Source organism: Psittacula echo (assembly GCF_963264785.1).
Source record: "Psittacula echo genome assembly, chromosome: 5".
Taxonomy (NCBI): domain Eukaryota; kingdom Metazoa; phylum Chordata; class Aves; order Psittaciformes; family Psittacidae; genus Psittacula; species Psittacula echo.
This window is the reverse complement of record NC_137739.1, coordinates 31,376,276-31,390,935: the sequence shown is the minus strand read 5'-3', so window position 1 is coordinate 31,390,935 and position 14,660 is coordinate 31,376,276. Positions and strand designations below refer to the sequence as shown.

At 43.6% G+C, this 14,660-nt stretch overlaps 1 protein-coding gene across 2 annotated transcripts in view; it reads left to right on the top strand.

Moving 5' to 3' along the window:
- Nucleotides 1-2,036: 2,036 nt before the first annotated feature.
- The window catches only part of SWAP70 (switching B cell complex subunit SWAP70), a gene marked incomplete at its 5' end in the record, with an annotated part of 50,070 nt that continues 37,446 nt past the window's right edge, over nt 2,037-14,660 (top strand). For both annotated transcript variants that reach the window (XM_080618766.1, XM_080618765.1), the window contains 2 exons: nt 2,037-2,135; nt 10,439-10,579. In XM_080618766.1, coding sequence (XP_080474892.1) covers nt 2,037-2,135; nt 10,439-10,579 — 240 coding nt within the window. The remainder of the gene's footprint in view (nt 2,136-10,438; nt 10,580-14,660) is intronic.

Here is a 14,660-nt window from a genome sequence, read left to right as displayed (position 1 = left end):
CCTTAGCTGCAAGTGGTAAGATATCTATTTCACAATAACAGATTTTTCTGGTAATACTAACAGCTGTAATGTTAGCAAATCAGGTTCGTTAAGAAATGTAATCAAATTAACTGTTGTTGTTAATTATATAGCTCTCACCACCCGTCCTGAGGAAAGAGTATAAATAATGGTGGATTCCAAAGTCCTGAATAAACTCTGGAGGAAAAAGGTTAAGAAAAGTGAGCAGGAAAGGCTGCAAGGATATGCCCAGGGAAAAAGGCACTGTGCTACTGAGAGACTATGATGTCTCTGCATTGCTAGAACATTTTTGTTGCTTGCTGTAAGCTAAGGAAGACACTAAAGAATGAAAATTACTGGAAATCTGTGGATGATTCTAGTCTCCAATTTCCCACATACAGAAAACTCATTTTATGTATTACCACTTATGAGAAGTGAAAGTACTTCCTACAGTGGACTTGGCTATGTGCTTATCTGTAGTGGTCCTGATCAGATGATCACTGTACACTGAGGATTAGTGATCCATCTAAGTCAGGCCTGTGCCTACTCAACCTTGTGCTGTACTGTGCTGCCAGTCCAGCCTGGCCTCCAGGCCCACCTGGGACTGTGTGTGCCCCATGGCTATGGGGTAAACTGATGTGGTCGATTGTACCAGAGGAGCCTGTAGGCAGCTCTGACTCGGTACCTGTAATTACACCCACTGTGTGGCCTGCCCCTTATCTGAAAATGCAGCAAGAGGTTGACATGTGAACATCCTTTCTGTTTGGCACTAGAAACAATGTATAGAGTTTTCTTGTAAGAAAACCCTGTATTAGCTTAAATGACCAAAATGGTAGAACTTTACCTTGGGCAGGGCCTGTGTGACATGCTGCACCTTGATCAGAGATGTGGTTGATGCTGCTGGGGCTTCCCAGCACCTGAAGAAATGTAAGATTATCTCTACTGTCCTCTCTATTTTAGTCTTAGCTCAAATAAGTGGTATTTTGTGATACTTGAGAAGTCTGAGTGCCTTTCTTACTGGGATCATAATGAACCAGCACCACCTGGTGCAAAACAACCATCTTGTGTACCTGCCAGAACTATGCCACTTGCAGTGTTCTATTTTTGTTCTGATGATGTGGTTAAATGAAGGCTAAAACTGGATGAAAGTGAGTATCTTTTTTTTTGGTTTGTTATGTATCTTGAATGCGAGATCTTAATGGTTTGGCTTAAAATCCATGAGAAAAAAACCTTACCTTGACCTGTGTACTGTGAATGATCTTGGATGCGGTGTTCAAAGCACTATACACTGCACCCTTATCTTCCTGCCTCTTCTGGCCTAGAAGCAACTACCCCTACTGTTAGCAGAGAAACACCACTGAGGGTTCTACTAGAAAGCGCAGGGACTGTGGAGACATCTGAAGTCCTCACCCAGTCACTGCTCTCAGTGTTGCTTAGTCTGAACCTGCAACAGGTGAGATTTAAGCCCCCACCACAAAAACACCTTCCAAAGCTCAACAGCAAAGCTTATTCCCCTTGATGATACTTTGTGCTACTCCTGGTTTAGGAGTAGTGGTGAACTTTTGGGTTTTTTTGGCCCTCCCCCCACTATTTTCGATTGACCTCCATTCGCTCCAGCTGTAAGCAGCCTTCCTTGGCAGCTGCTCTCTGAAACAGTTTCTGAGGGCAGTCACTTTTCTCGGTGTGAGCATACCCCACTGCGCACATGGGGCGGTGTCTCCTGTGCGAACAGCCGCGGGCCGCAGTCACCCGCTGCCTTGCAGGAGACGCGGAGCCGGCGCTGCTGTGGCAGGTACCTCACGGGAGTCGCTCGGGTCACCCTCATCGACCTTCCCCTCTCCAGGGCGCCAGAGTCGGCCCCTCGGCCCCGGCCTCCGAGGCGGGACGCGCGCGGTCCCGGGGCGGTGCCTGCGCGGCCGGGCAGGGCCGAGCACCCGCCCCCCGGGGCGGGCGCGACGGCGGCGGGGCTGGCCGAGGCGAAGACAGAGCGGGAGCGGCGGAGACAGCGAGGCGGTGGCGGTAGCTGCCGCGGGCCGGCCATGGTGGGCCTCAAGGAGGAGCTGCTGAAGTCCATCTGGCACGCCTTCACCGCCCTCGACCTCGATCGCAGCGGGAAGGTCTCAAAGTCCCAGCTCAAGGCAAGTGAGACAGTGAGGGGAGAGGGGTGGTGAGTCCAGGGGACGCGGTGTGGGGCCAGGGCCTGGTTTGTGGATGTGAGGGGCAGCCGCCATGGGCGCGAGAGGCCATGACATGGGCCTGTGCTGTCGCCACCAGCTGCCTCCACAGTGGGTATGGGGGTGCTGGGCTGGGGGCCTGCCTGAGGTGGTCACACTTGGATCTGGGTAATGGGACACAACCCCCCATTTCAAAACCTACTTGGGTGCCCTAGGTGATACTTGCTTGCTCCATTGAGGCTGTCGTATAGTGTTGCCAGCTGCTGTGGCTCCTGAATGCCTCCATCCCAGAGGAAGCTTGCATGGGCCCTTCCTCACGCTTGAGGAGGCTTATTTTCATTCTGCCCAGGCAAGTGCTTCGTCTTCCCAAGATGTCAGTGCATGCACAAACCCTTGTTGTGCTTCTGATCTGCTTTCAACCACATGTCCTTGGTACCCTTTCTGGCCAAAATCTTTTGACGGGTAGCCACAAGGTCCCATCTATAGGGGTTGGCTGCGTCCAAGTGAAATTCATAGCTTGCCAAGGGGAGAGTGGGGTTTCACAGTGCTCTCTTATTTGGATATAAACAGGAGAATTAGTCAAGAGGCTCCAACTGTGCCATTCTTTCTTCAGCTTATACGCTGAAGAAATGTTTGTGCTCTTAAAAGAGCTCTCAGGCAGCTCGCTGAATCTGATCCCATCTTGGCCTTGCTTTATGAGACCATCTTGGCCTGGGAATAATAGCAGAAATCTGGCTAAATAAATATTTTGAATAAGAGCACGACACCTGTTGACATGCAAGACTGTGGGTCCTTGTACTGAGCGCTGGAGTTGTGTCAGCCACAGAAGTTAGCTGAAGTTTGCACCCTTGGTGGGATCAACTCCACGAGCAAGAATGGCTTTGCTGCAGTCAGTATTTACATGTGTGGTCGGTTGCTCATGGACTTTGTTTTCAGCATTACTATGTAATAAGTGTCCACAGCATGCTGCAAGCAGCCTCTTCCTCTTCTCCTTTTCTTTGCTCTGGGCAATCGGGCCATGAGATACAGCCAAACTCATCCAGAAGTGACTCTGGGGCAGGAGTCAGGCAAGGGGCTGGACCTTACTGTGAGCTCAAGCTGAAAGTGTTTGCAGCTACTGTCTTCTGCAGGTAGCACAATGAAAGCAAGTACTTAACATTTCAGTGTTGCAGGACTAGCTGAAATAGGTTGCAGAGTGGTGTTTTTATTGTTCTGCTTTTTAAAGGAATCCCATTTTTCTGTCACATTACCACACCTTGTGCGCTCACTGTGTTCAGCTGGGAGGTGTGTTGGTAGCATGTGTTGTCGTGCTGGTCGGGGAGAAGCTGTCGTGGTCATGCATGTGCTAAGGTGAATTAAATGGCTAAAGAAGCAGCCAGGATGCTGTGGTGGAGCATTTGCAAGCACAGTTGCTCTTGTGGAGGTGTCACCAGTTCTTTAAGATCATTGACTGACCTAAGTGGATTATAGCAGCAGTTTTATTTCCAAACTGAGCTATAGTTACCTGTCTTGTCATGCTCTGTGGTCTTACTAGGGCAGCAAGGCTCCAATGCTGTGTGTTTAAAAAAGGTTAAAAAAAAAAAAAAAAAAAAAAAGAGAGGGAAAATTAAATTTGACCCCTCATTACCTATCAAACATCTTCCTAAACAGTTTTGATGTTTCATTCTGTCTGTCTGTGAGAGAAAGGATGAAGAAAAAGTTGGGTCTCTTTGGGTCTGTGCAGTTCTGTCTATGATATAAAGACTCCTAAGGGAAGTGTCAAGTGTGGGATCTGGAATGCAGAAACAAGTCTGAATTGAGGCTGCTGCCTTCTCCTATGGCCATCAAGAGTTAGTTTTCAGGAAATACAGAGGGGTAGAGAGTACTCTTCCATAGGTTTTTTGTGACAAATGATGAATGTGATGTCAAAATGGTAGTCCTGCTGGGGAGAAAAGGCACGTGTTATGGCAGTAGCCTCACATGGATGCAGCAGAAAGGGTAGACAGGACATCAAAACAGAACTTTCTATCTGATTGATGCAGGCCTATGTTGTATTGAGAAAGTGTTTCTCAATAAAGTATTTCTCATCCACATTACCATGAGGAAGATATAGCACTCTTGTAAAAAGGAGAGATGGAGCTTGGAGTAAACAGGTTAGTAGAAATCTGTGGCATTAGAAAAATATGTTTATTCATTAGTGAAACTCCTATTATTAAAAAGATGCTAAAACCCTCCATTTTCTGATAATGGCATGCAGTGTTGTAACTTGCTGAACTCTTCCTTCCTCAATGAGAAAACATAATGGAGCTTTGAGTTGTATAATCCAGTATAACATATTGCCATCATGTTGCACAGAAGGTCCTAAGTGTAACATGTTGGTTGTTAAAGAAAGTGATTTCTAGTTTCTCTATCTAGAAGTGATCTTTGAGCCTTCCATAAAAATACATCATCTTCATTAACTACTATGAGAAAAATAAATTTATGTAGCTGAGACCCTACTGGGAAGGGTTTGCATCACACGTTTGGTTTTGATGTATCTAGAGCAAAGGGATGGTGAGTGAATTGGGTCTGTTTTGTAGTCTGGAGAAACAGCACACCCTTGGAGGGAAAACTAGGACTTGCTTAGAATAGTAAGGATTTCCTCAGTTGTCTTTTATCTATTTGTATATTTTTGTATGTGGTCTAAGCTGCTGAGAGGAGACAGTTAAATCAGTTCTCTGTGCAATTTTGAATATTATATTTTTCCAGTATGCTCTAATTTTATTTTCCTTTAATCAATGATCGTCAGAAGTTTTACTGTTATGCTGGCTGCAGAGTGTACCCTTTTTTTCTGTATTAGCAGAAACATTTGTATATTCTATTCTTAAATACACCTTTAAATATGGACACAATCATTTCGTCAGTGTGTTTCAGCACTTTCAAGCACTGATATAGGAAGGATAAAGTATAAGTTCTGTGTATGCAGTGATAGCTGCTGATGTGGTTCGAGCACAAGCTAAATGCAAATACTTGGTTTCATGTATTTAAATCCAATTTAATCTTTCTTGCAATCTGCAATTTTAAAGTTGTCTTATTTTAAAAATTCCTGTAGTGTGCCAACATTAAATCTCCTTTTCATGTGGATCTTGAAACACTGTGGTTTTAAATGTAGTTGTGTTTAACAGCCAGCAAAACACCTTGTAGTGGGTGTGTATGATTGGATCTTGGAAAGAATACATACCAGTTAGTTTTTACACTCTCTCTTCCTTACATTGCTTTATGGCTTGTCTCTGCTTAGGCAATGGGGTTATTTGGCTGTTCTTGTTTTTGTTTTGTGTGCTGCAGTGGGCTGGATTTTCAAAGTCTTGGATTCCTGGCATGGTATCTGCTGAATGTGGATGGAGAGCACCTCGTGAAAACTCAGTCTCATTTGGGCTGGTAATATGAGGGCCAAAGTTACTAGTTAGGCTTAGACAATTTATACCAGTCTGGAATTACATCTGGGATGTTATAGGATTATTACACCTCTTATCTTTGCTTTGTCTGTTTACTAAATGGGAAGTCAGTGGCCAGTGGGAAGAGGAAGAATGGTGTAATCAGGGGCAAGAGGGACGGTCCAAATAGAGAGGAAGACCTTGAACAATGTAGCAAGGCACTGGAAGGGTTGAGAGCCTGTCACGAGTAGGCAGGACCCCAGCCGGACAATTGACTTTGTACAATGTTGAAGGATGGTAGGAAATTAGTCATTATGACTCACATGAGGGAGTTGTACTCTGACATTATTAACAGGGCTCAGAAGTCTTTGTGTTAGGGTAGCCATGAGGAATTGTGTCTGTAAGGTGTGAGGGGAGGCGTGCCCCTCTTCCAAAAGAGAAAGGCAGACCAAAGAGGGGACATTAGGAAATGATGGGTCCATGATGCTGTGTTTGAGAGAAGCAGCTGCTAGTGGATCAGCAGCCTGTTTAGCCTTTGTCCTTGAGATTTTGTCAATTGGTTTCAAGGAAGATGTAGAAGAAAGACACAGTAGATGGAGCATGTTTACCAGGAGCTCTTCTTAAGGACTGGGAACTGCAGGGCAGAAAGGCAATTCCCTTGGTAAATGGACAGATGCAGGATGGCACCAGTGTGTGATTAGGGGCCAGAGGGAGTGTGCTGATAAGGAAGGCAAGAGGGAAGGGCGTGGTTGTCGAAAATGGTGACAAAGGGCCTGTGAGTGCCCAAAGCAGAAGGGAACAAATGAAGGAACAGAGCGGTGATGTGAGCAAAGGGCATTACTATCAGGAACCAGAGCTCATGGATGCCAGGCTTGAATACACTCATCCAACTGGCAGAGAGGTTGATGCGCTTAACCCTGTTGATAAATAAGGAGACTCTAGTGTTGAATGATGGAGACTCCAGTTTGCTGCCTGAGTGGATAAGGAAGCTGCATCTTGGAGATTCTGTGATGCAAGAAACTGTATACTTAAGATGCACCTTGGTTGAAAAGACCTTGTGCCAGTGACAAGTGACATATATGATGCTAGTTTCCACACTGGTCAAAAAAGGAAAAGGGAAAGTACTTGAGTAGCCTTATTTTGGCTGGCTAGCTGCCTGGATGTCAGGGAGAGATGAGCCAAGAATGTCTTGGAATGAATTCACAAAAAGCCGCTTAATGGAGCTGTTGGGATATGTGATGCCAACATTTTAAAACCTGAAAAAGAGATGGGGGAGGGGGGAGACCCCCCTGAAAGATGGAAAAGAAAAAGGTGCTGAAGAAACTGACAATAGCTGCCCTAAGATTAATCTGCCCTGTTAATGCTCCTGCCTGTCATCTGGGCCAAATTTTTGTTGCTGAGCAGTAAGTAGTCTAGCAGGTCTTCCTTTTCCCTTTAGAAACACAGATCACTTTTATGGACAAGGTTAAATGGAAATACTCAGATGGTAACAATTCAACACGTGCTTAAAGTTTTGGAAGATCAATTTTGGAAAGTGGTAGCTCAGGGGGGAGCCGCTGTGGCAGAGTATAGCTGGGCTGGAGATCTGCACTCCAGTTAAAGCAACAGGGGACTGGCCATAAATAAATCAAGTCCATAGTCTGTAATGACCTTTGGTGTTCAGCTTGCATGTTTCCTCTGGTTATTTAGATTGAGTGCAGAACACCTTCAGTATTCCTTGGGCACCACTAGCATCTTTCTTACAGAGTTTCTCATTGAAAATGAAAGAATTGTGCCCAGAGAGCACTGGTTTTGTGAATCCTCTGCAGACTGCTTGTACTGTCTCATGGACTGCAGTCTGGAGACAGCTGCTGTACCCATTTGTTGTAGCACAGAGATGAGTCTCTGAGCTGAGGTAGAAGTTGACTCTGGCATGAAGGTAAATTGGTAAACTTGGCATCCTGAGCATAGTAAGTGCTGACAGAAGAAGCCGCCTAGCAACCCTGTGGGCACGAGGAGAATAATCCTTACTGCTGCAAAAGTTTCTCATGGTCTACAGAGCTTCTGCAAGGCAAGGCAATTTTTCGTACCCCAGTTAACCTAGTATTCAGCTAGATTTTTTTTTTTTTCAAATTGGATCATTAAACTAGAGTATATTATGGTCCAGATAATGTGCTTTGAGAGAACAAAACCAAATGAGACCTCAGTGCGGAATTTGTCAGGCTCAGCTGGCAACTGAAGAATTCAGCTGGCACTTGACCGTGTTAGAGAATGGTAGGCTTTGGCAGGCACCGAGGAATTTCCTGAGTTATGAAAAGAGAGCACTGGGCACAGGAGAGATCTCAGATAAGGCAGATCTTAGAAAATGACTGAAAGTGTATTTTGTTCCTGGTAAATTGGGTACTTGATGTGGAAACCACCTAGGTTTCTGACAGCCCAACATAGCAAGAAGGCTGCAGAATGGAGAAGAGAAACATGTAGGAAGGACACAATCAGGAAGTGTTTTATTGGGACTTCTAAGTTATTTGAGTAATAAGCATAAATCAGTTATGCTTTTGGAATATTTTTATTAGCTGAATATATTTTTTTAGTTATAGTTTTAGCAAGTACAGTCTGGTTGGAAAATTGAGTTCATCCGTATCTCAGAAATTCAAGAATCCCTCAGTCTCCTTTAAATAACAACAGAAGCCTTAAATAGAAGGGGAAACACACATGATAGTATGTTTTCCTCACTCCATATGTAAATCACATGGTCTCAAATACTTGATTTAATGCAGTGGTTAAAGATAAGTATAGATTGAAAGAAAATACAGTGTTGATGGAGGGTAGCGTGGAATGTGGTAACTTCTGAATACTATTTTGCTACTTTGGGAAATACAGCTTTTGTTGTACTATGACTGATGCTATTGTTTTTTTGCTTTTAAACTTCTGCACCTTGTTAGCTCCAGTGGCCTAATGTTAGCATATGGCAACGAACATAAATATTACTCATGGAAATGTGTGCTTTTCTAAAATAAAATGTAACTTTAGAGGTATGTAGAAAGGAATTATCCATTGAACTTTCATCTTGGGCTATCCTTGTAGGATTTTATGCTAACTAACGCTTAGATTCTGCATGTCTCTATCATACATCATATGTAAAGTAAATATAATGACGGAGGGGGTGGCAGCCCAGACTTTTTAAGTGTGTGGCCTAGGTTTGATTTCCTAGGCTTTGACAACTTCAGACTTTCAATTCTTGTTTTTCAGCTACCTCATCTCGACCACTTTAGGTCTTCTTGCCTTAAGAATCCACGTATAAATTTTCTGCACATTTTTTTTACTGCTTTCTTGATGCATCATTTGGGTTTGTTTTTTTTTATTATTATTATTTTATGCTGCACAGTGAAAAAAGTAAAAAACAAAATTCAGTTGCAGTTTGTCCAGTCTAATTGTTAATTTAAAGCAAACAAATACCACAAGCAGTGTGCCTTTTCAAAAATCATAGTATCACAGAATCAACTATGTTGGAGAAGACCTTTAAAATCATCAAGTCCAACCATTACCCCAGCACTGCTAAAGTCCACCACTAAACCATGTCCTGAAGTGCCACATCTGTGTGTATTTAAATACCTTCAGGGATGGTGACTCCACTGCTTCCCTGTGCAGGCTGTTCCAATGCTTGACAACCCTTTTGGTGAAGAAATTTTTCCTAATATCTAATCTAAACCTCCCCTGGTGCAGCTTGAGGGTGTTACCTCTTGTTCTGTCATTTGCTGGAGAAAAGACCAGCCACCTCCTTGCTTCATCCTCCTGAAATACAGCCTGTTTTACTTCTGGCTGATTTTGCTTTTGCTGTATTTTTTGCCTTTGGTTCTTAATTACATTTTTTTCAGTGCAGACCATTCCTGGGCATGTGAGGCTAAATCCTTAACCCAGTTTCTATAGTCAGTACATGATCTTCAAAGGCTTCATTCTGCATCATGCAAAGAGGAGACGGCTCCTGAGTGACTGCGTGTTTAAGACTCAATGGTCATCTTATTACAGGTCTGACCTGATGTGAGATAGTGTGAACATGAAAGGGATGGGAAAGTGCTGGTGGCACAGGAGATGCTGGTACCTAGGCTCTGCCTTCCTGTTGTTGATACCAAGGCATTAGTTTGTGCATGCAAAACTTGGCCTGAATTGAAGAAGTTGAGATGTGTTTGCTACCAGTTAGTTTTCAATAATTCAGTGCTTCCTCAAAACTAATGAAGTGTGTAGCCTCTTCTTGAAGGTTATTTCTCAAGAACAGACATGAGTGCTTGTGGGTGTTAAGCTCTTGACATAATTTATGCAAATACCTTTTTAAAATAAAAATTTGAGAAGCACATCAAACCTTTCCCCTTTCTATAACGTACTTTGCCAACTGAAACAGGGTGAATGTTGAGAAGCAGATGAGAGAAACTCATAGTTAATGCTTTAAATTGAGTGGTCATTTCTTTGTTCTATTTGTTACTCATTTTCACTAGATAGTAAATATTTGTAATTTCAAAGGCTAGGTGTTTGTGGTTGTTTTCTGTAGCTCTCTAATTCCACTCTGTAAATATTACTTTGGCATTTCTGCATGCCTCTCCTGGTTTTCAATGTATAAGTATATATGGACAATGGGTAGCTTCTGTAGCTGTGTTTGCACTCCTGTAGGAATGGACCTATCTGTGCTTGCATTACTTCAATAAATGTGCATCTGTTTAAACCCATTGTGTCCTTGGAGTCAACTTTTTTAGTTATGTTTTGCTTTTTGACACAAATCTACAAGTTGTGCTGACATGAGTGTGTGGCTTTGCACATGGTTTTGCGAAACACAGGCCCGCTCTAGAGCCAACACAGCATGGTTAAGGCCAACAGCATTGTCATGAATTTCTTTTCTGTCCTTAGGTCCTTTCTCACAACTTGTGCACAGTGTTAAATGTTCCTCATGATCCAGTGGCCTTGGAAGAGCACTTTAGGGATGATGATGAAGGACCAGTTTCCAATCAGGGTTATATGCCTTATCTAAACAAATTCATCTTGGAAAAGGTAAGTTTTGAATTCTTCTGCTTTGTTTTTTCTTTTATCAGGTTTTGTGTTAGAGTGTCTTTACAATAGATTTCTGCTAAGCATGCTGGTGTGAAGGCACTGGGGGTTGAGTGTGCCTGTGTGGTGGCTGGGTACTCTGGAGAGCCTGTGCCTTAAAATGGAAGGGTATACTGTTTTCTGTTTCTTTTTCCTTTCCTTGGTTTCTTTTTCTTGTTACATCTGGTCATTGTCTAACATATGTTCATGCAGAACTATGTTAATCTTAATAAACTACCTCAAATTGAATTTATTTGGAAGTATGGGAAACATTACTGTGGGGATCTGTTACAGACCTCCTGATCAAGAGGAATCTGTGGATGAAGCGCTCTATAGACAGATAGGAACAGCCTCACGCTCACAGGCCCTTGTCCTCATGGGGGATTTCAACCACCCTGACATCTGTTGGAGTAATAGTACGGGCCGGCACAAACAATCCAGGAGGTTCCTCAATTGTGTGAAAGATAACTTCCTTCTGCAAGTAATACAGGAGCAGAGAAGAGATTCAGAGCAGCCCTGTGGAGAAGGACTTGGGGGTGTTGGTTGATGAGAAAGTGAATATGAGCTGGCTTCAGTGTGTGCTCGCAGCCCAGAAAGCCAACCGTATCCTGGGCTGCATCAAAAGGAGCATGACCAGCAGGTTGAAGGAGGTGATCCTGCCCCTCTACTTTGCTCTTGTGAGACCTCACTTGGAGTATTGTGTGCAGTTCTGGTGTCCTCAACATAAAAAGGACATGGAACTGTTGGAACAAGCCCAGAGGAGGGCCACGAGGATGATCAGGGGAGTGGAGCATCTCCCATATGAAGATAGGCTGAGAAAGTTGGGGCTGTTCAGCCTTGGGAAGAGAAGGCTGCGTGGAGACCTCATAGCAGCCTTCCAGTATCTGAAGGGGGCCTACAAGGATGCTGGGGAGGGACTCTTCATCAGGGACTGTAGTGACAGGACAAGGGGTAACGGGTTAAAACTTAAACAGGAGAAGTTTAGCTTGGATATAAGGAAGAAATTCTTTACTGTGAGGGTGGTGAGGCACTGGAATGGGTTGCCCAGGGAAGCTGTGAGTGCTCCATCCTTGGTGGTGTTCAAGGCCAGGTTGGCTGAGGCCTTGGGTGGCATGGTTTAGTGTGAGGTGTCCCTGCCCATGGCAGGGGGGTTGGAACTAGATGATCTTAAGGTCCTGTCCAACCCTAACGATTCTATGATTCTAAGTAAAATCACAGAGATACAGGGGCTGGGTGCCTATGCAGGGACACTGAGCTAATGAGGTAATGGCCTCATGTTCCACTGTGGTTGCTGATGGGCAGCTGGAAGCAGCTAGGAGAGTTGGAAAGATGAGAGATCCATGAATATTTTTTTTTGCACATGATCTTAAGGTTCTTTCCAACCCTAACTATTCTATGATTCTATGTTTGAGGTAGAGATTGTCCCACCTTATACTATGCCTATAACAGAATATCATTATAGATTCCCTTGCAAACAGAAAGGGCAAAAATATCTTTAGTTATTCAGAAAGTAATTTAATAAATAAATCCCTTCAAATAATTACAGTGGGCGACACTCCATATGTCACCCACTGACAGCTGTCTGTTGTGCCTTGTTTTGTGGGATGCTCCAGAAATCCAGCAATTTCCCCAGCCTCTCCATCTTATTCTATGATAGCTAGTCACTGGTTTTGACAATTAAAAAAACCCTTATCTTCAACAACTTCTGTTGATATAATGGTCTAGTCGGTAAAAACCAGCCCGCATAATAGTGCAAACATATCAGCTTTAATACCGCTGATTTCTTGTGAACTTGGGGGCCTATCCCAGAAACTCTCAAACTTTGATATTGTGGCTGCAGAGATACATATTTACGTTCTTTTATAATGCTAAGAAGTCCTGAACTTTCATGCTGCTGAAAAGTCCAATGCAGCAATTGCAGATTATGGAAACTCCTTAGCCCTGTTTGCTGATTTTTGCTGCTTCTTTGATCTACATTTAATACTGGTAGAAGTACTGGACTACACTTAGAGAGTTGAAGTCAATGACTCGATGTCCGAGTGGAGACAGGTGATGAGTGGTGTTCCTTAGTGGTCGGTGTTGAGACTGATGCTGTTCAACATCTCTGTCGGTGACATGGACAGTGGATTTGAGTGTGCCATCAGCAAGTTTGCTGATTACACCAGGCTGTGTGGTTCGGTTATATGCTGGAGGGAAGGGATGCCATGCAGAGGGACCTTGACACGCTTGTGAGGTGGGCTGATGCCAACCTTTATGAAGTTCAACAAAGCGAAGTGCAAGGTCCTGCACCTGGGCCAGGGCAGTCCCAAGCACAAATACAGGCTGGGCAAAAACTGGATTGCAAAGAGCACTGAGAATAAAGACTTGGGGGTGCTGGTTGACGAGAAGTTCAATGTGACCTGGCAATGTGTGCTTGCAGCTCAGAAAGCCAATCTATTAAAAGAAGCATGACCAGCTGGTCAATGGAGGTGATTGTCCCTCTCTACTCTGCTCTTGTGAGACCCCACCTGGAGAACTGCATCCAGGTTTGGGGCCCCTAACATAAGAAGGATGTGGACTTGCTGGAGTGAGTCCAGAGGAGGTCCATGAAGATAATCAGAGGGTGGAGCACTTTTCCTATGAAGACAGGCTGAGAGAGCTGGGCATGTTCAGCCTGGAGAAGGCTCTGGGGAAACCTTAGAGCAGCTTCCAGTACTGAAAGCTGGAAAGGGACTTTTTACAAGGGCATGTAGGGATAGGAAAAGAAGGAATGGTTTTAAGCTGAAAAAGGGTAGATTTAGGTTAGATACAAGGAAAAAATTAGTAACTGTGAGAGTGGTGAGGCACTGGAACAGGTTGCCCTGAGAAGCTGTGGGTGCCCCATCCCTGGCAGTGTTCAAGGCCAGGTTGGACGGGGTTTGAGCAAGCTGGTCTAGTGGAAGGTGTCTCTGCCTGTGGCAGAGGGATTCGTCCCTTCCAACTCAAAACATTTTATGATTCTATGAAAATACATATAATGCAGTCTGGTAGCCTGGAAAGAGTAGAAGCTTCTTATATTTAGCTAAGACTTACCAGCTTCTCTGGCTCTCTAGTCTGGACACTAACAGTGTCCAGTTTTATGTGTGGGAGTTGTGGGCCATTAATACACGTAAAGATATCTTTTTAGCATCTTGGTTTTTTGATACTGAAGAATCTTGCTTTGTCCCTAAGAAGTTAATCTAATTTCCACTTCTTGTTGGCTGTCTGAGCTCCTGTAAGATTCAGGGGAGACCAAGCAGTTCATATACGAATTTTTGGAAAAGAGGGTTACTTTATTTTGACCAAAGGATTACAAAGTCTGAGCCACAGTAGTTTTGTTGATACTGTTTGTGGCAGTAGCAACCATTAAGTAAAAAAAAAAACAAAACAAAAAGAAACCAAACCACCACAACCAAAAAAACCCCAAAACCCAGGAAATAGAAGGAAGGCTTTTTCAAATATAAACATGCTTTATTGTTAAAGGGTGTTTCTAGGAAGAGTAGTTACAGAAATAAGGAACAATTGCATTTGAATTACACCTTAATTTGAAAATGAAAGACCTGGCTGCATAAGCAAGTTGGTGTGAATTCAGACTGTTTAGATACTCTGGAGCACCTTCGTACCCCACCTTAGAAACAAAGGTCAAGCTACCCTGCTTTCTCGGGAAAGGAAAGAGCATAACTGCCTGTGGTTTCTTGTGTTGTTTTAGTCATCCACTGATCGGGCTTCCCATAACTGTCTGATATACCCATACCATTAGTTCATTTTAAAAGATGAAAATGTTAAGGAACAGGATTATCTGTAGCTTCATGTTATTTAATCCTGACTAAAAGCTTGTAAACAGTTTAGATATGTACTGTTTAAAAATGGGTGAAATTCATTAGCCTGAAGGCTATCCTTTAGGACCGGAAAAATCTTGATTGTAACATCTTTTAGAGATGACTTTATATCAGTGCCAAAAGACAAGATACAGTGGAATGAAGTCACTGGTTCATAGCATGTCTCCTTTGTTTAAAGAAAACAAGCAAAAAAAGCAAACAAGAACCCC